Genomic DNA, 27969 nt, shown 5'->3' with positions numbered 1-27969 from the left:
CATCACCAGCTCTCAATACAAGGTTAACAGAGCCAGAAAGAGGCCAGGATGAGGCTCTCATAGACTTGCACTGAAAAGTGACCTCCACGCCACTCCATGAAAAACTAGAGCTGCAAGCAGGTCACTTTTCACCGGAGACAAACCAGAGCAATGCTGGAGACCAATCAAGGCAGCGGAAGGTGAGTGTGAGACAGGGGGCAACGGACTTCCAATTAAAGTACCATTCCAGTCATACAATTAAAAAAATTATGCTGGAGTGGTGCTTTAGAGGAGTTATTTGAGGAGCCACAAGTGAATGGTGCCGCAGTGCGCAGGATCAACCACAGCTCTATTTACATGATACTCTTCAGAGCTCCGATTTTCGAGATTATGGGGATCCCAGCAATTGGCAAGTTATCCCATATCCCGAGAAATAGAATCCTGTTATCTTTTGCACAAGTTATAAAGACAAGTTGGTTTAGTATTATACCATGGTCAGAGTCATTCATAGCAGCGCCGTATCCCTTTCTCAAGCAACGACCGGCGTACCGTTTGTTACATTTTGGCATAGTCGGCAGGAATGAGCTGCTGTGCCTGCTGTAGTTCTTCACCCCCCTTCCCCCATTTTGTCTGGTAGGGATCGGTTAATGGGTTGCTCCGCCACTGGAGCACTGCTCAACCACCTGGCCAAGTTCAATGGATACAACTTGTTGTTCAGTGATTGGGTAGGCAGGTTGAGGAACACCATTGCATTGCACGGTGTTAGCCCCCGACTGCAGCCGGAAGTTGCACTGAATGCTCTAGAGGGAGACACTCGCAAAGTTGTCTTGCTGAAATTCGAAGATAGGCAGAGGATGGTTGATGACATTATTCTGATATTGGAAAAAGCATTTGATCATGTGGCGGCAGCAGGACAACTACAAGTACAGTTTTTTGCCTGGACCCAGAGAGACGGAGAAAGCCTGAATTAGTATGCTATAGCATTGGAGGAACTGCATAAGGAGATCAAAAAGAAGTTGCCTGTGACCGTGGGTACTGAGGCCGATGTTGACAGCATTCTTTGGGATCAGTTTTTTGAGGGAATATAGAGTGAGGCACTAAGGAGTGAATTGTTACTGAAGGGGCGGAGTAACCCTGGTGTTAACCATTCTGAAATACAGGAAGAGGCGGTAGCATGAACCTTAGAAGTGAAGCCCGCTCTGCAGTGGAGTAACCAGCAGGTAGCTGATACAAGAGGGCCAAGACTAGACCCTGTCCAGGCATAGTTGGCGGCTTTACAGAAAACCGTAGAAAGCCTGGCATAACAGATGCAGCAGATGCGGGTTAGGGAAATGCCTCTGATATATTCGGCGCTGACTAACTCCTCTACTCTGCTGTATGGGCAATCACCCTATACCCCAGGGGGAGTGTCGACGGCTTTAAGACCTAAGGCATCTGGAGGCAGGGTGTCATGGCACCGAATTTTGGCTCATCTTTCATCGTTTTTAAGAAATCTCAATATGGAAGAGGCCAGGAGCCATTTGGTGAGCTGCATTTCTTGCTACATGTTCACAGACTTACCAGTGTAAAAGCCAAACTTCACATGCCACAAATGCAAGCTTGTGTCCCTGTTGGAGGAAAAGTTGCAAAATCTCGAAGAGAGGTTAGCTACGTTGAAGATCATTAAGGAAGGTGAAGAGTTCTTAGACAGAGCAGAATTATGTCTTCATGTTACAGAAAGAGAAGAAATTCGAAGTGCACCTGAAGAAACAGAGGAATGGAAACATGTGACCCAGAGAAGCAGGAGGATCAGGAGGCAGTCAGAACCCATACTTCTAAGGAACCAGTACCAGGCTCTCACGCAGGAAAACGATGAAGAAATACATCAGGATAAGACTTTGCCCACAATCAGCAACCTTGTACGCCTTCAGAGTCCTCCTGGATGAAGAAAGAAAAATGTTGTGAAGAAGAAACGGAGAATGGTGGTCATGGGGGATTCCCTGTTGAGAGGAACAGAAGCCGCTATCTGCAGACCGGATATAACTTCAAGAGAAATGTGCTGTCTTCCAGGTGCAAAAATTAAAGATGTGTCTGACAGGATATCAGGACTTTTCAGACCTAATGATGACTACCCATTCCTGCTACTACATGTGGGGACAAATGACACCACAAGAAATGACCTGGAAACCATCTGCAGAGACTTTGAAAACTTAGGCAAGAAAGTGAAAGAACTGGGAGCGCAGGTGGTCTTCTCTTCCATCCTCCCAGTGGATGGCCATGGAACAAGGAGGTGGAATAAGATTCTGCAGGTGAACAACTGGCTACGTCGATGGTGCCGTCAGCAACGATTTGGATTCATGGATCACGGAGTGAATTACCTATACGATGGACTACTTGCTAGAGATAGGGTGCACCTTACGAAGACTGGAAAACAAGTATTTGGAAGTCTCCTTGCTACACATGTAAGGAGAGCTTTAAACTAGAACAACGTGGGAAGGGAAGCAAAAGACTAGAAAAAGCCATACACCTGACAAATGCTATTGAGAACTCTGCTATTAGAAGTATAAAAGAAAGAACAAAGACAAAAGAATCTAAATAATAAAAATATTGGAGAAAGAGAAAACAATCACAAGCTAAAATGTTTTTATACTAATGCACAAAGCATGGGCAACAAACAAGGAGAATTGGAACTACTAACGCAGGAAAAGAAATATGATGTCATTGGAATCACTGAAACTTGGTGGAACGATACACATGATTGGAATACAAGACTAGAAGGATACAACTTATTTGCAAGAAACAGACTTGATAAACGAGGAGGAGGTGTCGCATTGTATGTTAGAAACGCGTATATCTGCACAGAGATTGAAGCTTCAGAGACTGGGAGTTCTGTGGAAACTGTTTGGGTAAGAATACAAGGACAGAACAATGGCAAGGACACCATTGTAGGCATTTACTACAGGCCGCCTGTGCAAGCTGAAGATATGGATGAACTCTTTATGCATCAAATGGCCAAGTTCTCCAAAAATATGACATAGTTGTCATGGGAGATTTCAACTATCCAGACATTTGTTGGGAATCTCTCTCAGGCAAAACTAACAGGTCAAGGAAATTCTTATCCTCCCTTGCTGACAACTTTATCTTCCAAAAGGTAGGGGAGAAAACAAGGGGAACTGCTACCTTGGATTAAATCCTTATAAACAGGGAGGAAATGGTTGAGGAGGTAAAAGTGGCTGGGACCCTAGGAGGTAGCGACCATGCTATTTTAGAATTTTGGATAACTAGAGGAGGAAGACCTGTGAAGACTCAGACTTCAAGGTTAGATTTCAGAAAGGCAGATTTTAAGGGATTCAGAAAGAGAATTGGAGGGATCCAATGGCTGGATATCCTTAAAGACAAAAATGTCCAGGAAGGATGGGAAATCTTGAAAAATGAAATTCTCAAAGCACAATTGTTAACAATTCCGAAAAGAGGGAAGAATAGGAAGCATTTAAGGAAACCAGGATGGATGAACACAGAACTTAAGCACATGTTAAAAAGGAAGAAAGAAATGATTATAAAATGGAAACAGGGAGGCATATCTAAAGAAGAATATAATGATGTCTTCAGAACCTGCAGGGCACAAATCAGATTAGCTAAAGCTGACAATGAATTGAGGCTTGCAAGAGATGTCAAAAGCAATAATAAAGGATTTTGGGGATATGTCAAAAGTAAAAGAAAAGTCAAAGATGCTATAGGATTTTTACAGGAGGAAAATGATGAAATGGTAAGACAGGATGTTGAGAAGGCCGAACTTTTAAATTCCTATTTTGCATCTGTTCTTCTCTCAGAAAGGAAATGTAACATCAACTGTTCTTCACTGTCCTATTAAGGGAATAGAAGAATCCAGGATATCTATAAACAGAAAGATAGTGAGGAAACACTTAGCTAACCTAAATGAATTCAAGTCTCCAGGTCCAGATGAATTACACCCCAGAGTACTGAAGGATATAGCAGAAGAAAATTTTGAACCCCTCTCCATAATCTTTGAAAATTCTTGGAGAACAGGAGAAGTCCCAGAAGACTGGAGAAGAGCAAATGTTGTTCCTATCTTCAAAAAGGGGAAGAAGGTGGACCCAGGCAACTATAGGCCGGTGAGTCTGACTTCTATACCAGGAAAGATCTTTGAACAAATTATTAAACAACATGTATGTCAGTACCTGGATAAGAATGAAGTGATTAAACAGAGTCAGCATGGGTTTGTAACTAATAAGTCATGTCAGACTAACTTAATTTCCTTCTATGACGGAATCACTGATTGGGTGGATCAAAGAAATGCTGTAGATATAGTATACCTTGACTTCAGCAAAGCATTTGACAAAGTATCTCATACAATCCTTATTGAAAAAATGACTAAGTATGGAATGGACAAGGCAACTGTTAGGTGGATTCAAAACTGGCTTAGTGATCGGACCCAAAGAGTGGTCATAAATGGCTGCACATCCAGTTGGAAGAATGTCTCAAGTGGGGTACCACAGGGCTCTGTCCTGGGCCCTGTATTGTTCAACATCTTTATCAACGATTTAGATGAAGGAATTGAGGGTAAACTGATTAAATTTGCTGATGACACAAAGCTAGGAGGGATAGCTAATACTAGAGAAGAGAGAGAGAGGATTCAAAAAGATATAAATAAACTGGAGCAGTGGGCAACTAACAGAATGGTTTTTAACAGGGAAAAATGCAAAGTACTACATCTGGGCAATAAAAATGAAAAAAGCATATACAGAATGGGAGGAATAGGGCTAAGCAACAGCACATGTGAAAAAGACTTGGGTATACTAATAGATCACAGACTGAATATGAGTCAACAGTGTGATGCAGTAGCAAAAAAGGCAAATGCAATTCTAGGATGTATTAACAGAAGCATACAGTCTAGATCATGTGAAGTCATTATTGCCCTCTACTACTTTTTGGTCAGACCTCATCTGGAATATTGTGTCCAGTTTTGGGCACCACATTTTAAAAAAAGACATCAACAAACTGGAGCAAGTTCAGAAAAGAGCAACCAGAATGGTGACTGATCTGCAAACCCTGTCTTATGAGGAAAGGTTGCAGGATGTGGGAATGTTTAGTTTGCAAAAGAGAAGACTGAGAGGAGACTTAATAGCTGTGTACAAATATCTAAAGGGCTGTCACATTGTAGAAGGATCATCTTTATTCTCATTTGCACAAGGAAAGACTAGAAGCAATGGGATGAAACTGAATGGGATGAGACACAGATTAGATATTAGAAAAAACTTTTTGACAGTTAGAGTGATCAAAGAGTGGAACAGGCTGCCACGAGGAGTGGTGAGTTCTCCTTCAATGGAAGTCTTCAAACAGAGGCTGGACAGACATCTGACTGGGATGATTTAGTGAATCCTGCTTTGAGCAGGGGGTTGGACCAGATGGCCCAGGAGGTCCCTTCCAACTCTACGATTCTATGATTCTATGATTCTAATGAGACGTCAGGTGAGGTGGTGTAAGAGCTAACATGGAAAGGCTCTCTGTGAATCCAGGGAGGGTTCTTATAGCATCATGGTAGAGCCGTCCCCTGTTGTTTATACTCTTAGCTGAGTGTGCCTGACCCTGCTTTGTCTGTGCTTCATGCCTATCGTTGTTTGTCTGCTTGGTGCTTGACCTGGTCCTGTCACTGTTAACGTTTCTTGTCTGCTGATTGTGTACCACGCTGCCCGTCCTGTGTATGACCCTTGGCTACATTCTTGACCTTCCTTTAAATATCCCTCCTGTACTTCGCCGCCCGCCCCGTGTATGACCTTATTGCTTGCCTGACTATTGTTATTTTCTCTGAGCCGCTTTGATACCAGTATTACTCTCGGTGCTGTGGGAGCTCAGCTGTAGTCCCGCCCAGTTCTCAGACGCGCGGTCACGTGATCGCAGGTCCTGCAGGCATCGGACGCTTCACTATCGCTCCGCCCTCCCCGCAGGTCCTGGAGCTGGTCTAGCCATACCTGTGCCATACTCCTGACTCTCACCGCGGTGGGTAAGAATCCTGCACATACTTGTAGCTGGAGTCCTTGCTTCCTGGGTGGCAGCGCTATCTGCCCCTGACATTATAAATGACCGTTACAGTTTTTTCTTCCCTCCCCTCTCTGGGAAAAGTGTGTGTGTGTTTGGTTATTACAAGCTTGTGTCATGGATCCCATGCAGGTGCTGTCATACCAGGTAAAACATCTGACTCAAATGTTCCAAAAATTAAATGTGGAGCAGCGCACTATGGCCCATACCCAGCAACAGCTGGTGGACACAATGTAGGGGGCCGTCTCTGCGGGGGCTCTCGGTCCTGAGATTAAGGATGTGTCACTTGTGTCCACTGAGTCTCCTGTTAAACTGCCGGACTCCTTTTCTGGGGACAAAAGGGAATACAGGGCTTTCAGGGAAGGGTGCAAACTGTTCTTCTCCCTGAGACCCCGTTCTTCCGGGGGAGAGTTTCAGAGGGTTGGGGTGATTATCTCTCTACTTCGGGGTGCCCCACAAGCCTGGGTGTTTTCTCTTGCTCCCACGGCCCCAGAACGAATGACTGTTGATGCGTTTTTTTGAGGCCCTGGGTCGCATTTATGACGAACCAGATAGGGTTCGGATGGCTGAGGATATGGTGATAAATGCATGGCAGGGTCAGCACTCAGCGGAGTGGTCCTGCTCAGAGTTCCGACGGTGGGCAGCGGAGGTCTCCTGGGATGATGCTGCTCTCCGGGGACTATTCCGTAGAAGCCTGTCAGAACGCCTTCAGGATGCCTTAGCCCTGCATCCGCCTCCTGATACTCTGGAGGATGCCATGACCTAAGCCATGGGGATGGATCGCCGGCTAAGAGCCAGAGGAGTTATGCACTCGGAAACCTCCTTATATTCTGGCAGTAAAGAGGTTGATGCCAGTCCTATGCCAATGGAAATTGGTGTCACCTCAGTTAAAGAGAAAGAAAGAAAACGCTGCCGAGAGAAGCAGCTCTGTTTCTATTGTGGAGAATCGAGACATTGGAGGAGGGATTGCCCATCGTGTCCGTCGTCCTCTAAGTCGACGGGAAACTACTAGGTCTGGGTAGTGATCGAGGAAGCTGCCTAGACCTTCAGGTACTTTTTTCCTCATGCCCTAAAATCTTGCTTAAAGTCGAACTGGTGGTAGACAATTATCATTTTGTTTCTACAGCATTGGTGGACTGCAGTTCATCACTCAATCTGGTCAGCTCCTGTATCATCTCCCAACTCAAGATAGGGACAGTCAGGCTGGAGACCCCACTGAAAATTGTGGCCATCAACTCTTCTCCCCTCACCCGTTCAGGGATTCTTTATGTTTCTGACAGTTTTTCCCTGCAAATTGGTTCCTCTCATCTAGAGGAAATTAAGTGTTTTGTGATGGACAAATTGCCCGCGGGGCTGGTATTGGGCATGCCGTGGCTTCAACGGCACAACCCAGTGATTGATTGGGAAAAAAGGGAAATTGTCAAGTCGGGTTCTAAATGTATGGACTGTTGCTATAAATCTGTTTTTTGTGTGACAACCGCAAAATCTGTCTACGAGTCTTCTGTCAGTCTGGAGGGTATTCCGGAGTACCTTAAGGACTTTGAGGATGTTTTCGGAAAGCGAGGCCGAGGCATTACCCCCGCTTAGGCCATTTGACTGCACAATTGATCTGATTCCTGGGGTCAAATTGCCCAAAGCCCGTTTATTCAATTTGTCAGGCCCTGAGCATCTTGCTATGAAGGAATATATCACTGAAAGTCTCCGGAAATGGCACATAAGACCTTCAGTTTCCCCAGTAGCAGCAGGATTTTTCTTTGTTTAAAAGAAAGATGGTGGCCTACGTCCCTGCCTCGACTTTCGAGAACTCAACAAAATTACCGTCAGGAATACATATCCCTTACTCCTGATTCCAGATTTGTGTAACCAGCTCTCTGGGGCTAAGGGTTTTCTAAATTGGATCTTAGAGGGGGCTATAACTTGATAAGAATCAGAGAAGGAGATGAATGGAAGACAGCTTTTCTCACGTCAGTGGGATTATTTGCATTTGGTCTCACTAATGCACCAGCTGTCTTCCAGAATTTCATCAATGTGGTATTTGGGGATCTCATTGGCCACTTTGTTGTTGTCTACTTAGATGACATCCTAATATATTCTGCTGACAAGGATTCTCATTTATTGCATGTCAGAATGGTACTTCAAAGACTCAGAGAAAATCAACTGTTCGCCAAGCTTGAAAAATGTACGTTTTTTGTCCAGGAGTTAACATTTTTAGGGCTCATAATCTCGCCACAGGGGTTTCAGATAGATCCCAAGAAGGTGCAAGCCATTGTGGAGTTGGTCCATGCTCAGGACCTGAAAGGACTTTAGCGCTTCTTGGGATTCGCGAACTATTATCGCAGGTTCATCAAAGGCTTTTCGCAGATAATCAAGCCTCTTACTGATCTCATGTGTAAAGGGGCTGATATAAGGAATTGGCCCCCTCCAGCTAGACAATGTTTTCTTGTTCTAAAGAACTGCTTTATGTCTGCTCCGATATTGGTTCAACCAGACCCATCCTTGCCATTTGTAGTGGAGGTTGATGCTTCAGAGGTAGGGGTGGGGGCTGTGTTGTCTCAGGGGTCAGCTACTCTCTCTAACCTTAGGCCTTGTGCCTATTTTTCGAAAAAATTTTCTCCAGCAGAGAGAAACTACGACGTTGGGAACAGAGAGCTTCTGGCAATCAAGTTGGCGCTCGAAGAGTGGAAGCATTTTTTGGAGGGGGCAGCTCACCCTATCACAGTCATTACTGATCACAAAAATTTGGAGTATATTAAAACAGCCAAAAGATTGACTCGCAGGCAGGCCCGCTGGTGACTTTTTTTCTCCAGGTTTCAATTTTCTATTACTTTTTGGCCAGGATCTAAAAATGTGAAAGCAGATGCGTTATCACGCAGTTTTGAGCCGTTGTCCGCCCCTGACCCACCGTCCTCCATTCTTTAACCCGTTGTGGTTATAGCGGAGCTGTCATCGGAATTGGAGCGGGAGATTGTGGGGGCTCAATCTTTCGCTCCAAGGTCCAAACCAGCACATAAATTGTTTGTTCCACAACACTTGCGCACCAATCTCCTGTGGGAATTCCATGACTCAAAATTGTGCGCTTATCCAGGTATTACAGCCACATGTGAAGCAGTAAAAAGAGTTTTTTGGTGGCCATTAATGTCTGCAGAGGTTAAGAGATATGTCGCAGCATGTGGGATATGTGCCCGTTCCAAGAGCTCTCATTGCCGGCCGGGGAATTGGTGCCTTTACCAATACCGAGAAGACCTTGGACTCATTTGTCCATGGACTTCATTACTAATCTCCCTCCATCCCGGGGTAATACTGTGGTTTGGGTAATTGTGGACAGATTCTCCAAGTTGGCACACTTCGTACCTATGGCTAAGTTACCGTCAGCAGAAGTCCTTTCTAGACATTTCCTCTCCCAGGTTGTTCTTCTTCATGGGGTACCTATGAACATTGTATCCGATAGGGGGACGCAATTTGTAACTAAGTTTTGGCAGGCCTTTTGCAAGAATTTGGGGATATCTCTGTCTTTTTCCTCAGCTTATCACCCAGAAAGCAATGGATAAACGGAGCGCACGAAGCAGTCGCTGGAACAGATTCTCTTCCACTTTGCAGGATGACTGGTGCGATGCTTTGTCTTTGGCGGAATTCGCCTTCAACAATCGAATAAATCAATCCACTGGTAGGTCACCATTTTTTATTAATTACGGATTAAACCCTCATTTCGGTGAATTTTCACGTCTGGATTCTAACTGTCCGGGGACTGAGGATTGTGTCAACCGGATCAGTGATCTGTGGTCAAAGGTTCGTTTGAATGATTCCAAAGCACAAGGGAAATATAAATATTTCGCGGATAATAAGAGGGACTCGGGTCAGACGTTACAGTGTGGAGATAAGGTGTGGCTTTCCTTGCGAAACATAAGCCTAAGGTTACCCTCCGCCATACTGGGGCTGAAATTCATTAGCCCTTATAAGATAAGTGAAGTGATTAACCCGGTAGTGTATCACTTACTTCTCCCTTCATCTTTGAAACTCCATGATGTTTTCCATAGGTCCTTGCTTAAACCATTAGGTTCAGTGGTAGAGGAACCAGATTCCCTTGCAACCCCGGTATTGGTTGATGGACATATGGAATTTGAAGTTCAACACATTGTACATTCTCGATGGGTTCGTGGGTCTTTGCAATACCTGGTGCATTGGAAGGGGTACAGCCCTGAGGACCGGTCTTGGGTAACAGCCAGATTGGTGCACGCCGATCGCCTGGTTAGGGCATACTATGCTCGATATCCTGAAAGGCCTGGGGGTCCAGAGGCCCCCCCGTTGAAAGGGGGGTACAGTCATGGTTTACTGAGACGTCAGGTTAGGTGGTGTAAGAGTTAACATGGAAAGCCTCTCTGAGAATCCAGGGAGGGTTCTTATAGCCACATGGTAGCGCCGTCCCCTGTCGTTTATACTCTTAGCTCAGTGTGCCTGACCTTGCTTTGTCTGTGCTTCATGCCAATCGTTGTTTGTCTGCTTGGTGCTTGACCCGGTCCTGTCACTGTTAACGTCTCTTGTCTGCTGATTGTGTACCACGCTGCCCGTCCTGTGTATGACCCTTGGCTACGTTCTTGACCTTCCTTTGAATATCCCTCCTGTACTTCGCCGCCCGCCCTGTGTATGACCTTATTGCTTGCCTGACTATTGTTATTTTCTCTGAGCCGCTTTGATACTCTCCACGCTGCGAGAGCTCGGCTGTAGTCCCACCCAGTTCTCTGACACGCGGTCACGTGATCGCAGGTCCTGCGTGCATTTGGCGCTTCACTATCGCTCTGCCCTCCCCGCAGGTCCTGGAGCTGGTCTAGCCATACCCGCGCCATACTCCTGACTCTCACCGCGGTGGGTAAGAATCCTGCACATACTTGTAGCTGGTGTCCTTGCCTCCTGGGTGGCAGCGCTATCTGCCCCTGACACAGGGCAAGAAGACCAATGCAATATTGGCAATGCCGAGAACTCAGTCATATGCAGCGAGGCTGCCAGAAGAAGCTGCCAGCTGAAGTCCCGGTGTCTGCAAAAGAGAGGCCCTCGCCATAGTTGGGCATACGGCAAGGCCGGAACAAAAATCAACACCCAATGTCTATTCCAAGGATCTGATTGCAGAGAGTCTCACCCTGGAGGTGCAGTTTGCAGGAAAGAAGGTGGCGTGCTTGGTGGATACCGGATCGGAGGCGACGACGATGCCAATTAAATTTTTCAAGGTGCACTTAGAAGGGACTGTCAAACCGGAGTCGGGACATCTGTTAAGGCTGAAGGCCACTAATAATGAGGAAATTCCAATGGTTGGCATTGCATGGATGAAGGTGCAGCTGTGTGGCCAGGAGTTGGAAACCAAAGAAGGGGTACCCATTAAGACACAGGTGAGGACGAACCTCCTGGTGGTTCTGGGAATGAATATCCTGAGAGAGCTGGACTCCCTTCTGTTTGAGCGCGTTGGTCTTAGGTATTGACACCCCACAAAACCACTCAGTTCTGCAGCAGGTGGTCCATTCGTGCAGTGTTCAGAAAAGTTCGGCAGAAGGAAGACCGGTGGGAGTGGTGTATGTCCCACATGGGTCTGCTGCGGTCATCGGCCAGGGTCAAAAGAAGCATGTGTTGATGTCGATAGGGACACACAGAAAACTGAACGGTGTGGAGAAGGTTCTAGAGCTGGTGGGTCTGTCAGAAGACATGGATAGTCCGATGATAGCCCGAATATTGGCCGTTGTACAAGATGGAAGTGTCCCACTAAGGTGTCTGAATCTGCAGAATCAAGAGGTAACTCTGGTGGTAGGCACTAAGTTGGCTAATGAATGTGTGTGGGGCGAAGGAGTCATTCCCAAAAGTCAGTTCACACTGAGGGCAGACCGCCAGACCGCCTGAACCCTGTCAATGCAGATGACAGCAGAAGAGCCCCCACACCTGCGTGGAATGGCAGGAAGATTATGGAGATTGTGGGAGTGGATGAGTCCCAGTTGACATCCAAGCAGGCACACAGGCTGGAGGCTACACTCTAGGAATATCAGGCTGCTTTCTCCATGGGTGATGAAGACTTTGGTTGCACGAAGGCAGTGGAACACGAGATAACCACAGAAAACACCCCCAATTTGGGAGAGATATCGCCAGATTCCACCGAACCTCTACCAAGAGGTCAAGGGGATGCTAGCGCATATGCTGTATAATGGGGTGATCCACCAGAGTCAGAGTCCTTGGGCCGCACCAGTCGTATTGGTATGGAAGAAGGACGGGTCCATACGGTTTTGTGTTGATTACCGCAAGCTGAATGCACACACTGTACATGACTCCTACCAGTTGCCAAGAATTGAGGAATCCCTGTCTGCCCTGGAAAAGGTGAAGTAAGTCTCCACACTTGACCTGGCCAGTGGCTCCTGGCAGGTGCCCATCGCGGCTTGAGATCGGCAAAAGATAGCATTCATCTTACCGATGGGTCTGTACGAGTTTAAACGAATGTCCTACAGACTGACTAATGCCCCAGGAAAGTTTCAGTGGCTGATGGAATATTGCTTGGGTAATTACAATTTCGAGTCCGTGTTGATCTATGGTGTGGAAAGCCTGGATGATGTGATTGTATTCAGAGAATTGTGTGACGATCACCTGAAAAAGCTCCGGCAAGTGTTGCACCGTCTGAGAGACAATGGACTTAAGATCAAGCCCAAAAAGTGTCACCTGTTCCGGATGCAGATCGAGTATCTGGGGCATGTAGTATCGGCTGAGGGTGTGATGCCGGCACCAAGCAAAATTGAGGCCCAGGCCCAAGATCCAGAGGGAAGTACAGGCGTTTCTCAGTTTAGCCAGATACTACCGTTAGTTTGTGAAAGACTTTGCTAAAGTGGCTGAGCCACTGAATGAGCTGTTGAGAGGGATGGTGCGAAGGCCCAGGAACCAGCCTATTCAATGGACGGACCAACAGCAAAAGGCATTCGATCGGATCCGAGCCGCCTTGTGCAGGCACCTTGTTGGCGTATGCACGCTTTGACTGACCTTTCATCCTGTACACTGATGGGAGACTCCATGGCTTGGGAGCCGTGTTAGCCCAAGAACAGGAGGGGCGTGAGAGGGTCATTGCATTTGCCAGCTGGCTTCTACAGGACACTGAGCGAAACCCAGATAATTACAGCTCATTCAAACTGGAGATGTTGGCCTTGGTGTGGGCCATGACTGAGAAATTTGCAGAATATCTGGCTTGGAGATTCTCATGATGATAGATAATAATCCACTGGCGCACATGGAGAATGCCAAGCTGAGAGCCCTGGATTAGAGGTGGGTAGCACGGATATCCAAGTTTAATTACCGGATTCGGTTCCGTTCTGGTAAAGAGAACTCCAATGCCGACGCTATGTCACGAGTGACTCGAGGTACACCCGAGCATGTGGTGGATGAAGACTTCGAGGATTCTGAGATTCCCAACCTGAGGTGATTACATGTGTTCATGGATGTGGCACTTTCAAGTGGGATGGCGACACAGGTCACCACGTTGCTGGGAAAGACTCGTGAGGAGTGAGCCAATTTACAGGATGCGGACTCCGAGCTGTTATGAGAGGGGCAGAAACTGCTACAGCAGTGGGACCAATTGGCCATAGCAGAAGGGGTACTGTATCGCTCGATCTACATAGCGGCAGAGCTGGGGTGCTGTTGGCAGGTGGTATTCCCAGCCTCAGTGGCTCCAGACATTGCCATAGAGGCTCATACACAGGGTGAACATTTTGGTCCAGAGAAGACTCATCTATCGATGGTTGCATCGGTTCATGTACACACCTGGCTTAGAAGTCGTGAGAGAGGTGTGTGCTAGGTGCCAGCTGTCTTGAACTGAGGAGTGTGAGGTTGCCCCCCAGTTGTCAGGGATTTATTATATCCAACCAATTGCCACAAATGTACTATTTATTAGTGGCCATGGGTTATATAACCACCCACAACTTTTGTTTACACCTTCAGTTCCGGTTTTGGAACTTGCAGCTCTCTGGCACCCCCCTTACCCTCAGGTCAGTCAGGGAACTACACCTAGAATAAATAGTCCCCCAGAAAAGCTGCCTTGTCGTGTAATGGCTGTTGGGCACTCTGCAGTGAAGGCGGTATGTATATCCCCAGTCTCAGACAGGAAATACACACATAAAACCTCTGCTCCATCACTGCCAGGGTCTCCCCAATACCTCAGAACACTTTGCTGCCACCAACTCCTCGTTCTACATAAAAATCAATATCGGGTCAGGTGCCAACCCAAAAGGTGGCATAAATTTTAGCACGGGGAACGTGGCGGTACGTTATAGAGCAAGGAAAACGAAACTAGTAAATTTTACAGATTTACTCCAGAAAATATAGGCAGTGTTTACAAAAATATAAAAGATGTTACAAACAAAACAAGATATAATATATACAGATAATTATTAAATAAAATGTATTAAAATATGAAACTTACATATCTCAGTCAATGGCATGCCATGTGGAGGAGGGGCACCTTCCCGAAGGGAAAATGGTCTATCAGCACAGCTTCCTAGCTGGCACTCCGGGTGAATAACAAATTCCTAATTAGGCATCCTAGCCTTATACTTTTTCTCTGGATGACTTCACTGGGTGGGTGGAGCTATGGAATGCTCTCCCTTTTGAAAGTTACTAAAAATTTATGAGAGCCATAACTCTGGCTGTGAGGCTTCCAGAGAGATGACAGAAGTATTCTATGTATTCTTACAAAATTAGCTTTCATTTAAAACCAAGCATCCTATATCTAGGTATTACCGGAAGGCAGATAACCTTCACTCGCTTTCTGGTGGGTGCAGACATCGCCAAATGCTGTGATGAATAGCTTTAATGATTTAGATCCCAAAAATGTAAGTTTCCTGCCTCTAAGAATATTCTGTGTTATTATATTCGATCCAGAATGAACAAATGGACTTCCAAAACCATGTGCTGCAGACAGACTGGATTTGCCTTTTCAAAAGCCAGAATCTCGAGGGAGGGGAAAAGACAGGGGTAGAATTACACAGTGCTGGCAGTGAGACCTGCAGCTGTGTGTCTGGAGAAATGAAAAGGGGGGGAAGGGCAGCATGTTCTCTTAAAAACCAAGGAGATGCAGCAGAAAGCACGGTATGTGCAATCTAAATCATGAAAAATTAGTCATATTTTCCTGTGAATTGAATAAGTCCCCAGAACAGAGAGCTCCTGTTCAGACAATTGTGGTGTCTGCCATGTTGGAGGTATTATTGGTGGATTATCTGTCAATCGGGTACTCCAGATGTGATCATCAATCATGCCTAGTCATGACCGATCATTTTACAAAATTTGCTGTGGCCTTCCCACCAAGGATCAGACTGCTAAGTCCACAGCAGAGGCAATCTGTAAGCATTTCATCCCAGTTTATGGGTGTCCCCAAAGGGTGCATTCAGTTCAAGGTGCCTGCTTTTAGGGTTAGATCATGACCGAGTTGTTGCAAGTCTATGGGATTCAGCAATCGCGCATGACACCCTATCACCCACAGGGAAATGGGGCTTGTGAGCGATTCAACTGAACACTGCTCCAGATGCTGAGAACATTGGAACAGAGGCAAAAGGAGCAATGGACTGAGTTCCTCCCAGAACTTACGTGGGCCTATAGCAACAGGGTTCACACCTTACATAATGATGTTTGTTCGGCCTGGATGAGAAATCGAAAAAATGGGTTTGACTGTACCGGATGAGCCTGAGTATCATACAGGCAGTGAGTGGGTCCAGGATCACCATCGAAAGTTGCGAGAAATTCATCAAATAGTGAAAGAACGTGTACAGGAACATCCCCACCGAGATCGGGGACCGGTGCACGTGGATGAGTTCTGGGAGGGTGATAAGGTGCTAGTGCGAGTAACGCGTCCAAAAGGGAAGATGAGTGACAGGTAGGAGGATACGCTTTACACAGAAGTGGAAAGAGTGTTTCCAGGGGTGTGTACACAATGGTTCCTGAGGGGTGCATCTGTGGCACCCCAGGAGTTTTGTTGCCACAATGGCCTTGCCTCCCTCCAGGGGGAGTGATGTCATGCCTGGAAGCAAGGAAGGGATTCCCTTATCAGGTAGTTCCAGCATACAACACAGTTCCTGCTCCAGGCCAGCAGGGGGAGCTCTAAACCCAACTTCAGGGGAGCTGCTCTCTCTGGTCAGGTGGAGAAAGTTAGTAGGAGTTAATGCCTGAAGAGAGGACGTGCGGAGAGAAGCTGGGGACAGGAGCCATAGTGGAGCTCACCCCCAGGCTTGAGCGCCAGAGACCGGACTCCGGAGTCCGAGGCTGTGTGAGTACTAAAGTCCCTGCAGCAGAATCCAGAGGACAGAAGAACGCAGATCCTCTGTCCCCAACTGAGACTCGAAGACATAGCAGCACATGTGAGCCAGAGACACCATATAGGAGCGATCCCTGAAGCATGCTACAGCTGCCTGTCATGCAAGTGGAGTTCTACCTAAGTAGCAGACAGAGAGAGGAACTTGAATAGAGTTCACAGCAGCAAGTATCTCAGAGAATAGCGCAAGAGAGGAGGCCTCACAACCCACTTGAATAAGGAGATACCCAAATTGCTTCCAGGCTGACTGACTCCAGAATCATCTGTAACCTGAGCCCTGGACTCTACCTAGACAGCTCAGTAAAAGGTAAAGGAAACTTCACTCTGTTGTGTCCTCTAGTTATTCCTGCATCACCTATCCAACTCTGCTACATCTATCATCCTCAAATACAACATCTTCACTACCACAACTGCTCTGGGACAAAGCTCTGCCTGTGGAGAGCTATACCAACTCTGCTGCATCACCATCAGTCCCAGAGGATCTTCACTGCAGCGCTGGTCACCTCTGATCAGACACCACAGGTGGCGTCATGAACACTTTACAAACTCTTTATTTTTCTGTTGTAAATATCCCCTTTTATTGGATGCCCAAGGCCAAAGACCATGTAATCGCTGCCGTGACACTGCCCCTTTAAGAAATGGCCCGGTACCGAGTACTCCACAGCCATGGCAGGCGCTCTACATCGGACCCCATTGCACGAATTGGCTAAAGCGGTGTATGTCCAAGGCATCTGTCTGTCCCCCTGAGTTGTCTGATCCCCAACGGTGGTACAACAGAGCAATGTTGAATGTGACTGTTGGGATGACTTTGAGGGCATACTCCCAGAAGTGCAGAGTCCGACAGTGCAAATTCCAGATATACCACAGAGGGCCCTTGATGTTACTGTTTCACCAGATATGACGAATATTCCATTGAGTATGGCAGGTACTGGCTTACTGAGGTCGGAGAGGAGCACAGCTGGACTTCCCCCGATACGGTATAATTCTGATGAGTACATGCTGCATGTGAGTTGTGGGAAGCCATTTGTCGGGACGCCAAATTATAAGAGGGGTAGAGTGTAGCATGTTAATGTTTCCTGTTATAAGAAATAATGTTGCAGTAATTTAGTTCGGCCACTAGAGGTCACTTTGGAACAAGAGGAGAAAGTTCTGGAAACATGAACTGCTTTGGAGATTAGAGCTCCTGAGGAAAAATGAAGAGAAGGAGCCCTGCCTGCCCCTGAGAGACTGAGAAGGATCGAGAGCCTGAAGTGATCCAAGTTGGACGGTGTGATCCAGAGGGAGTGACTCCCATGAGTAATCTGACATGTGTGACCGGTCACCGACTGTTTAGTTAGATAGGGAGAGTTAGATAGGATTCTCAGCATCTTCAAGAACATTCCTGTTACTGATATTGCATATGGACTGATTGAGACTGTGTGAATTCTTGTATATCAAGATTCAGGTAAAACGTGAATGCCATAGGAGAGCTCCGTGAAGTACTACTGGGACGGATTTGAATCCTCACTTGCACCTGTATCAGTGGATTTGGTTACCTAAAAAGCTAATTAAATCTAGTGGCCGGACGTCAGAATAACAAGTCCAGTTGTTTTCCGCTTGAGTATATTCTGTCAGGGCATCCGCTCTGAGTGCTCACAAAGAGGACAGTGCACTGTGTACATGTGGTGTCGGTTCAAGTGACTAGTCATGTAAATATATATACATATATAAAGGGGAAAACAGGGTACCTGGAATCTATTGTAATTAAGGTGGGAGGCAGGTGTAAGATTGTATACCTGAGAGGACGACATGTCACGGTCACAGTAGAACCTCAGTTAGGCCCTGTACTGGATAAAGGAGGGAGTGGCATAGTTTTGGGGTAGTCTTGCTCCTTTCCATGAAGCTGACACTTGGGTTCTCTCAGGCTGCATAATATGTATTCTGTGGATTGTGGCTGTTATGGCCCATATTTTGTTGTGAAGTAGAATCCTGTTATCTTTTGCCCAAGTTATAAAGAAAAGTTGGTTGAGTATCATATCGCGGTCAGAGTCGTTCATAGCAGCGCCGTATCCCATTCTCAAACAACGACCGGCGCACTGGTCGTTACATATTGAGTGGATGGCTTTAAGTGGCAAGGCAAATTTTGTTTTTAATCTATTAAAGATTTAACCTATATTTAGCATGTCATGACATATAAAAGTACTATCTGTGCATATCAGAATTCATCAATTTTTATTTTTAGTTGAGATACAATTATGATGATTTGTTGCCTGCAAAACAGGTTCCTGCTGCAACAGTACAGCTTTTAAGGTTCTGGGTCCAGCAATTGAAATCAGTTCCTCTATTAAAAAAGCTAAGACCCCTCTGTCTGCCCAAAAAATTACAGAATTTCATAATATGCCACAAGCTTTCAGAGGGATGTGTAACCTAGATGGGTGAATAGGTCTATTGATCTTATTGATCAGTCAAATATCGTTAATATCTCATGCTAGAATGGCAGACCCCTGTGGTTTAGTTCAATTTTGCATTGATAACCCATAGGCTATTTTCACAATTTGCAGTCATGGTGCAGGATTTTGGTGAATTGCGTAAAAAATGCAATTTGTTCTGTTTGTACTTTTAAGTAGGTCTAAGGGGTAAGATTTCTCCTTGTGGAGCGTGACATACCAGCTCTGGCTTGTCAAGGTAAGGAGGCTTATTCGCCGTGCAATGCTCCTCTGGGAAAATAATATGCAAATTGCCTTTTCAGAGAGGAAGAGGACTTGAACTCCGGCTTTTGATTTGGCTTTTATCGACTTGATTTGGCTTTTATCTTAAGGCTAAGTGCACACGCTGCGGATTGGTCTGCGGACTTTTTATCTGCGGAACTGCAGGTAAAACCGCTGGTAAAATGCCCTGCGGTTTTACCTGCGGATTGGCCTGCGGTTTTCCCTGCGGTTTATCATCTCTACAATGGAGGAGATGGTAAACCGCAGCAGAATCTGCAGAAAAGAATTGACATGTCAATTCTTTCTGCGGATTCAAAACCGCAGCTTTTCCGCAGTTAAAAACCCACAGCATGTGCACAGCAGAATGTAAATCCCGTAGGATAACATGCTACTGTACACTGTCTGCAGAACTGCTGCAGTTCTGCTGCGGCCAAAACCGCAGTGGAACCGCAGCAAAAACCGCAGCGTGTGCACATAGCCTAAGTCATATTACAAGACCTCATATTACTTAGACCTCAGTCCAGAGCCTCTCACCTAGCCAAATCAGTTCTCATACTTTGCACTGACGAGAGCCAATAGCCCAAAATACCGTGTCTGCAAATTGAGATTCTGATTTGGCTTTTATCCTAAGTCAAATTACAAGACTCGTTAAAGGGTTGATTGTGACTTGTAGGATCGCTACTACCAACAGGTGGCGCTATAGAGTTCAAGTCCTCTTCCTCTCTGAAGAGGCAATTTGCATACTTTTAAGTAGATAATTGTCCATACCTCTTGGTACTCTAATGCAACGTCCTGCAGAATCTCGAATTGGTTCATTTTTTTCCACATCAAATTTAACAACTTCAAAAGGCTGAACAAGCTGAAAGAAAAAAATGCGTAAATTATCAGACTTTACCATGCTTATTTGTAAAGCTTTATTATAATTAATATTGGTAAAATCTACAAAATTATTCTTAATAATTTATATATTTTTTAAACTTTTTATCCCTAGGTTAAGATGTGAACTTAAACCAAATGTCAACATTTCTGTCTCCTTCTATCAATGCTCCCACCTAGAGTTGAGCGACTTTGGTCGGATCGGGTTTCATGAAACAAAATTTGTTTCAGATGAAACTGGTCCGACCAGGGCAAAAAAAGTCGGAGTTTCGTCCGAAACCAGACCCCAATGCAAATCAATGGGGAATAAAAGTTGGCATTGAGTGGATGAATGAGTGGAAAGAAAATGCACCAGCTGCAGAAGACCTCGCAACCTGCGGATAGCTTCCACAGCGGCATCCAGAGACCGCACATGCAGATAGTCATGCAGCGGAGTAAAGACTCCGAAACACCTGTACAGCTACGCAGCAGAGCAGGGAACTGAGAGGCATCCACACAGGTAACAGTCAACAGTATTCCAGCTGATTAGGGGGAAAGGAGCAAAGAGTAAGAGCACAGACATGCAGATTAACGCCGGGGAAACAAGGCACAAACACACCGGCGTTATACAGTCGATCTCTGCTATTGATGGTATTTAGTTTATCTAAGATCTTCTGTTTCAGATTTTTGGGGGCTCTATAGTTGGATTGGATCAGGATCTTCATTGCACATGTTCTTCTTCATGGATGGAGCTGCAGTGCAGTTGATACATCTCAAATTGTGATAATAGCTTTCTCTTTATGATATTGAAACGTTGGGTGACTAGTTGTTTCTCAGTCAGTGGACATGCAGGTCTTGTATCCATCCAGAGTTTCCTCATATGCTTCATATATCCTCTCTCATTTGGTCTGCTGTTATAGTAGCATTTCATGAGATCCAGGATCTCCTGCCTTGTCCATGTATGGTTTGTTTCAGCAGCCCATTTTTCATCAGATTGTCCTGGTTCCTTGACATCTGACACAGAGCGAGCCGGCATGACTCTTTGTTTGTGACACTCTCATGTTTATTGAGGTAGGCACTATAGTGTTAGTAGTCTTGCCTAAGGACCACATTGCTGGCCGTGCACTTTTAACCTACTACACTATAACAGCCACCTAGGGTAGGTATTCCAGTGTATTATAGTGTTAGGAGCCTTGGTATATAATTTATTTAATTTATTTAATTTATTTTTCCACAGGGCAGATATGGGATTTGAAACCCAGTCTCTCATGTCGTAGGCTGTGCACTTAACCATTACAATATACCAGCCACTATACATATATTGTGAGGCAGTGAGGGGTAATATATGTGAGGGACGGTATGTATACCCCAGGATGCGCATAGAAGCATTTTGCGGCCACTGGAGTGCATTGCAGTCACAGGTGTAGCTGTGGTTGCAGTGCAGGATGAAATTAAGTGTGGAACTTGGTCAAGCTATTTAGCCAAGACAGATTTAAGGAAATGCTGCACAAGCTTTTATTTTTGGAGTGAACTACAGGATTGTATTGAGGTGGTTGACTCTCTCTAGCCGGGTCTTACAAGTGGCCCATGGTCCCAGATCCCATTTAAAAATCCTGCAGCAAAGGGTTGGGTGTGTCAATGTTGGTTTGCAAGCTGCAGAGCAGGTGGCTCTGCAACATCCGGCTTATGTTTGCAGTCAACACAGAGCCAAGGGAAGCGAACTCCTGGTGCCCCTCAGAAAGACATGGTGGTGCAGTCGCCCACAGAAACCGGGCTCAGATACGGACTGTTTTTGATGCCCCAGCTGCGATCTGGGGGATACCGTGTGTTTTTCATTTGTAAGTTTTTGGACATTAAAGACATGTTGCTTTGAACGCTAATGGGTCACTGCCTCATTGCCGTGCAGTATGAACACCACCGCACTAGAAATATATATATGCACCACATGTACAGTATATATATTTTTTTGTTTTTATTTAAATCATTTTAAAAAACAGTGTGGCAACCCCTCTATTCTTGATAAGCCAGCCTTGCTGAAGCTAACAGCTGAGGGATGCAGCCCCCAGCTGTCAGTTTTGACTGGCTGGTTATCAAAAATACAGGGGAACCCATGTTGTTTTTTCATTTATTTACTTATAGCAATGTGCAGCGCTGCTGCGGGGGGCTCCTTCCCTGCAGGTCCCCGGATCCAAGATGGCGACGGGGACCCTCGGGGGCCTGCAGGGTGCTGGCTTCCTCAGTGCCTGCAAAGTGCAGGCATGAGGAAGTCTGCTTCAATGCCTGTGACAGATTGCTGATCTGTCACAGCGATCTGTGATGTGACAGATCAGTGATCTGTCACAGGACGGTGATGTCCCCCCTGGGACAATGTAATAATGTTAAAAAAAAAAAAGTGTAAAATTAATTTAAAAAAAAAAATCGCTAAATAAATTAAAAAAAAAAAATATTCCGTAATAAATTCATTTCTTGGAAATAAAAAAAAAACAAAAAAAATACACATATTTCATATCACCATGTCCGTAACGACCCGCCCTATAAAACTGTCCCATTAGTTAACCCCTTTAGCGAACCCCTTAAAAATAAAAATAATAAACGAAGCAAAAAATAATGATTTATTATCATACCGCCGAACAAAAAGTGCAATAACGCGCGATCAAAAAGACGCATATAAATAACCATGGTACCGCTGAAAACGTCATCTTGTCCTGCAAAAAACAAGCTGCCATACAGCATCATCAGCGAAAAAATAAAAAGTTATAGCTCACAGAATAAAGCGATGCATAAAAAGTTATTTTTTATATAAAATTGTTTTCATTGCATAAAAGCGCCGAAACATAAAAAAAGACATAAATGAGGTATCGCTGTAACCATACTGACCTGAAGAATAAAACCACCTTATCAATTTTACCGCACGCGGAACGGTGTAAATGCACCCCCCAAAAGAATTTTAATGAAACGCTGGTTTTTGTTCATTCTGCGTCCTAAAAATCGGAATAAAAAGCGACCCCTTTCTGACATTAGACATACTATTCCGTCCATGTGCCCTGGGACTTAATGCCCATGGGCGGAATAGTATTTCATACGCGATCAGCTGCGCTCACGGGGGGAGCGCAGCTGAACGCGGCCGGGTGTCAGCTGATTATCACAGCTGACACCAAGCACTATGTGCCAGGAGCGGTCACAGACTGCTCCCGGCACAATAACCCCCGGCACACTGCGATCAAACATGATCGCAGTGTTCCGGTGGCATAGGGAAGAATCGCGCAGGGAGGGGACTCCCTGCATGCTTCCCTGAGACCCTCAGAACAACGCAATGTGATCGCGTTGTTCCGAGGGCCTCCTCCCTGCTGGACACTCCACCCTGGGACAATGCAGTAAAGTAAAACAAAAAAAAATTAATGGGTAAAAATAATTTTAAAAAAATTCCTAAATAAAGAAAAAAAAATATTCCACAATAAATACATTTCTTTATGTAAAATAAAAAAAATAAAAGTACACATATTTAGTATCGCCGCATCTGTAATGACCCGCTTTTTAAAACTGTCCCACTAGTTAACCCCTTTAGTGAACTCCTTAAAAAAAGGCAAAAAGACAATGCTTTATCATCATACCGCCGAACAAAAAGTGAAATAACACGCAATCAAAAAGATGGATATAAATAAACATGGTACCGCTGAAAACGTCATTTTGTCTCGCAAAAAACGAGCCATGACATAGCATGATCAGCGAAAAATTAAAAAAGTTATAGCTCACAGAATAAAGCGATGCAAAAATAATTATTTTTTTTATATAAAATTGTTTTTATTGTATAAAAGCGCTAAAACATAGAAAATGATATAAATGAGGTATAGCTGAAGTCATACTGACCCGAAGAATAAAACTGCTTTATCAATTTTACCACATGCGGAACGGTATAAACGCCCCCCCAAAAGAAATTCATGAAATGCTGGTTTTTGTTCATTCTGCCTCCCAAAAATCGTAATAAAAAGCGATCAAAAAAAATCACGTGCCCGAAAATGGTACCAATAAGAACGTCAACTCGTCCCGCAAAAAATAAGACCTCACATGACTCGGTGGATCAAAATACGGAAAAATTATAGCTCTCAATATGTGGTGATGCAAATACTATTTTTACAATAAAAAGCATCTTTTAGCATGTGACAGCTGCCAAACATAAAAACCGCCATAAATAGTAAATCAAACCCCACGTTATCACCCCTTAGTTAGGGAAAAAATAATAAAATAAAAAAATGTATTTATTTCCATTTTCCCATTAGGGTTAGGGTTAGGGTTAGGGCTAGGGCTAGGGTTAGGGCTAAGGTTAGGGTTAGGGCTAGGGATAGAGTTAGGGCTGAGATTAGGGTTAGGGGTGTGTTGGGGTTAGGGTTGGAGTTAGAATTGGTGGGTTTCCACTGTTTGGGCACATCAGGTGCTCTCCAAATGCAACATGGTGTCTGATCTCAATTCCAGCCAATTCTGCGTTGAAAAAGTCAAATGGTGCTCCTTACCTTCCAAGCTCTGTCATGCACCCAAACAGTGTTTTACCCCCACATATGGGGTATCAGCCTACTCAGGACAAATTGCAAAGCAACTTTTGGCGTCCAATTTCTCCTGTTACCCTAAGGAAAATAAAAAATTGGGGGCAAAAATATCATTTTTGTGGAAAAAAAATAAGATTTTTATATTTTCATGCCCGGGCGTTATAAACTTCTGTGAAGCACTTGGGGGTTTAAAGCGCTCACCACACATCTAGATAAGTTCTGTGGGGGGTACAGTTTCCAAAATGGGGTCACTTGTGGGGAGTTTCAATAGTTTAGGCACATCAGAGGCTCTCCAAACGCACATGACACCCGCAGACCATTCCATCAAAGTCTGCATTCCAAAATGTCACTACTTCCCTTCCGAGCCCTGACGTGTGCCCATACAGTAGTTTTCTCCCACATATGAGGTATCAGCGTACTCAGGACAAATTGGACAACAACTTTTGGGGTCCAATTTCTCCTGGTACCCTTGGGAAAACAAAAAATTGGGGACTAAATAATCATGTTTGTGGAAAAAATACGATTTTTTTATTTTCACGCCCGGGCATTATAAACTTCTGTGAAGCCCTTGGGGGTTCAAAGTGTTCACCACACAACTAGATAAGTTCCTTAGGGGGTCTAGTTTCCAAAATGGTGTCATTTGTGGGGGGTTTCCACTGTTTAGGTACATCACGGGCTCTCCAAAGGCAACATGACATCCGCAGACCATTCCATCAAAGTCTGCATTCCAAAACGTCACTACTTCCCTTCCGAGCCCTGACGTGTGACCATACAGTAGTTTTCTCCCACATATGGGGTATCCGTGTACTCAGGACAAATTGGACAACAACTTTTGGGGTCCAATTTCTCCTGGTACCCTTGGAAAAATAAAAAATTGGGGACTTAAAGATTATGTTTGTGGAAAAAATACGATTTTTTTATTTTCACGCCCAGGCATTATAAACTTCTGTGAAGCACTGGGGGGTTCAAAGTGCTCACCACACACCTAGATAAGTTCCTTGGGGGGTCTAGTTTCCAAAATGGTGTCATTTGTGGGGGGTTTCCACTGTTTTGGTACATCAGGGGCTTTCCTAACGCAACATGGTGTCCGATCTCAATTCCAGCCAAAAAAGTCAAATGGCGCTGCTTCCCTTCCAAGCTCTGCCATGCGCCCAAATAGTTGTTTACACCAGCATATGTGGTATCAGCGTACTCAGGACAAATTACACAATAACTTTTAGGGTCCTGTTACCCTTGGAAAAATAAGAATTGAGGGAGAAAAGATCATTTTTTGGGAAAAAATGTGATTTTTTAATTGTACGGCTGTACGTTATAAACTTCTGTGAAGCCCTTGGGGGATCAAAGTTCTCACCACACATCTAGATAAGTTCCCTGGGGGGTCTAGTTTCCAAAATTGTGTCATTTGTGGGGGGTTTCCACTGTTTTGGTACATCAGGGGCTTTCCAAACGCGACATGGTATCCGATCTCAATTCCAGCCAAAAAAGTCAAATGGCGCTGCTTCCCTTCTGAGCTCTGCCATGCACCCAAATAGTTGTTTACACCCACATATGTGGGTCGCCCTCCCAGGGCTGTGGGGTACTCGGTACCGGGCCAGTGTCAGCGGGATGTGTCACAGCAGCAGTGACCTGGTCCGTGGCCCTGGGCGGATGGAAATGATGGAATGTAGTTAATGGAATAGTTTGTGACGCCACCTGTGGTGTTCAGCAAGTGAGATGTTAAGCCGGCGCTGCATGCAGATCCACTGGGACTGATGATATGGTGCAGCAAAGATGTAAAAGCTCCCCACAGGTGAAGCTGTAGTCCCAGGGCAGTGTAGATGTGGCTGGCACAGAGATGTAGCAGTGTCGGACGGGTAGGAAACAGACAAAGACACAGCAGGGTGCAATTTCTGTACCTTTACTTGATAAATGCAGTCCAGGGTCCTGATTACAGATGGTAACGGAGCAGGCTAGCCTGGAAGCTGCTCAGGATTCTCTCTCAGCAGAAGGGCTGTGCAGTCTCCTTCCTAGCGCCTATTTGGATGAAGTACTCCTAGTACTGAGTTACACTGGAGTTCCTCTAAATTCTCTTCTACTAGCACTCCTCGTATGGCAGACAGCTGTAGCCGCATTCCTCTCTTGGCTCACTCCGTGCTGTTGTGCCTCTGAGTCTTAGATGAGAGTAGGGCATTTACAGCCTCCTACTCCTCTGGTTTCTGTTGCAGGACCGTTAATATCCGTACAACCGTGGAGACCAGGTTCCAGTTCATGCGCTCTCACTGTGAGGGAGCTCTCCGTCCTCAGCTCAACCTCCAGTTTCTCCCTCCACGTCTGCACACGTGGACCTCCTCACGCTAACTGACCACTCCTTCCTCTTGGCCCTCAGAGAGCCCTCCTCCCCTTAATCCCAGTTCAGAGTTCCCCCTGCTGGCCTGGAGTGGAACTGTGTTGCATGTATAGGTTGACTGCGAGAGAGACCCTTCACTGCTTCCAAGCATGACCTCACCCTCCCTGGAGGGAGGCAAAGTCACTGTGGCGGCCATACTCCTGGGGGCGCCACATGTGGGGTATCAGCGTACTCAGGGCAAATGGCACAATAACTTTAGGGTCCTGTTACCCGTGGGAAAATAAAAATTGGGGGTGAAACGATCATTTTTGTGGAAAAAATATGATTTTTTAATTGTACCGCTGTACGTTATAAACTTCTGTGAAGCTCTTGTGGGTCCAAAGTACTCACCACATATCTAGATAAGTTCCTTGGGGGGTCTAGTTTCCAAAATGGGGTCACTTGTGGGGGTTTCCACTGTTTAGGTACAGTGGGGAAAAAAAGTATTTAGTCAGTCAGCAATAGTGCAAGTTCCACCACTTAAAAAGATGAGAGGCGTCTGTAATTTACATCATAGGTAGACCTCAACTATGGGAGACAAACTGAGAAAAAAAAATCCAGAAAATCACATTGTCTGGTTTTTTTTTCATTTTATTTGCATATTATGGTGGAAAATAAGTATTTGGTCAGAAACAAGCAATCAAGATTTCTGGCTCTCACAGACCTGTAACTTCTTCTTTAAGAGTCTACTCTTTCCTCCACTCATTACCTGTAGTAATGGCACCTGTTTAAACTTGTTATCAGTATAAAAAGACACCTGTGCACACCCTCAAACAGTCTGACTCCAAACTCCACTATGGTGAAGACCAAAGAGCTGTCAAAGGACACCAGAAACAAAATTGTAGCCCTGCACCAGGCTGGGAAGACTGAATCTGCAATAGCCAACCAGCTTGGAGTGAAGAAATCAACTGTGGGAGCAATAATTAGAAAATGGAAGACATACAAGACCACTGATAATCTCCCTCGATCTGGTGCTCCACGCAAAATCCCACCCCGTGGGGTCAGAATGATCACAAGAACGGTGAGCAAAAATCCCAGAACCACGCGGGGGGACCTAGTGAATGAACTGCAGAGAGCTGGGACCAATGTAACAAGGCCTACCATAAGTAACACACTACGCCACCATGGACTCAGATCCTGCAGTGCCAGACGTGTCCCACTGCTTAAGCCTGTACATGTCCGGGCCCGTCTGAA

The 27969-nt window shown here is 45.4% G+C and overlaps 1 protein-coding gene across 4 annotated transcripts in view; it reads right to left on the bottom strand.

Annotated features, from left to right (window-relative positions):
- Positions 1-27969, bottom strand: part of LOC141093111 (long-chain fatty acid transport protein 2-like) — a 243014-nt gene that overhangs the window by 81072 nt on the left and 133973 nt on the right. For all 4 annotated transcript variants that reach the window (XM_073579587.1, XM_073579590.1, XM_073579588.1 and 1 more), the window contains one exon: positions 19783-19873. In XM_073579587.1, coding sequence (XP_073435688.1) covers positions 19783-19873 — 91 coding nt within the window. The remainder of the gene's footprint in view (positions 1-19782; positions 19874-27969) is intronic.

The sequence above is a fragment of the Dendrobates tinctorius genome, unplaced genomic scaffold, assembly GCF_039654945.1.
Source record: "Dendrobates tinctorius isolate UK_male_01 unplaced genomic scaffold, ASM3965494v1 ptg000062l, whole genome shotgun sequence".
NCBI lineage: Eukaryota > Metazoa > Chordata > Amphibia > Anura > Dendrobatidae > Dendrobates > Dendrobates tinctorius.
This window is presented reverse-complemented; position numbering and strand designations above follow the sequence as displayed.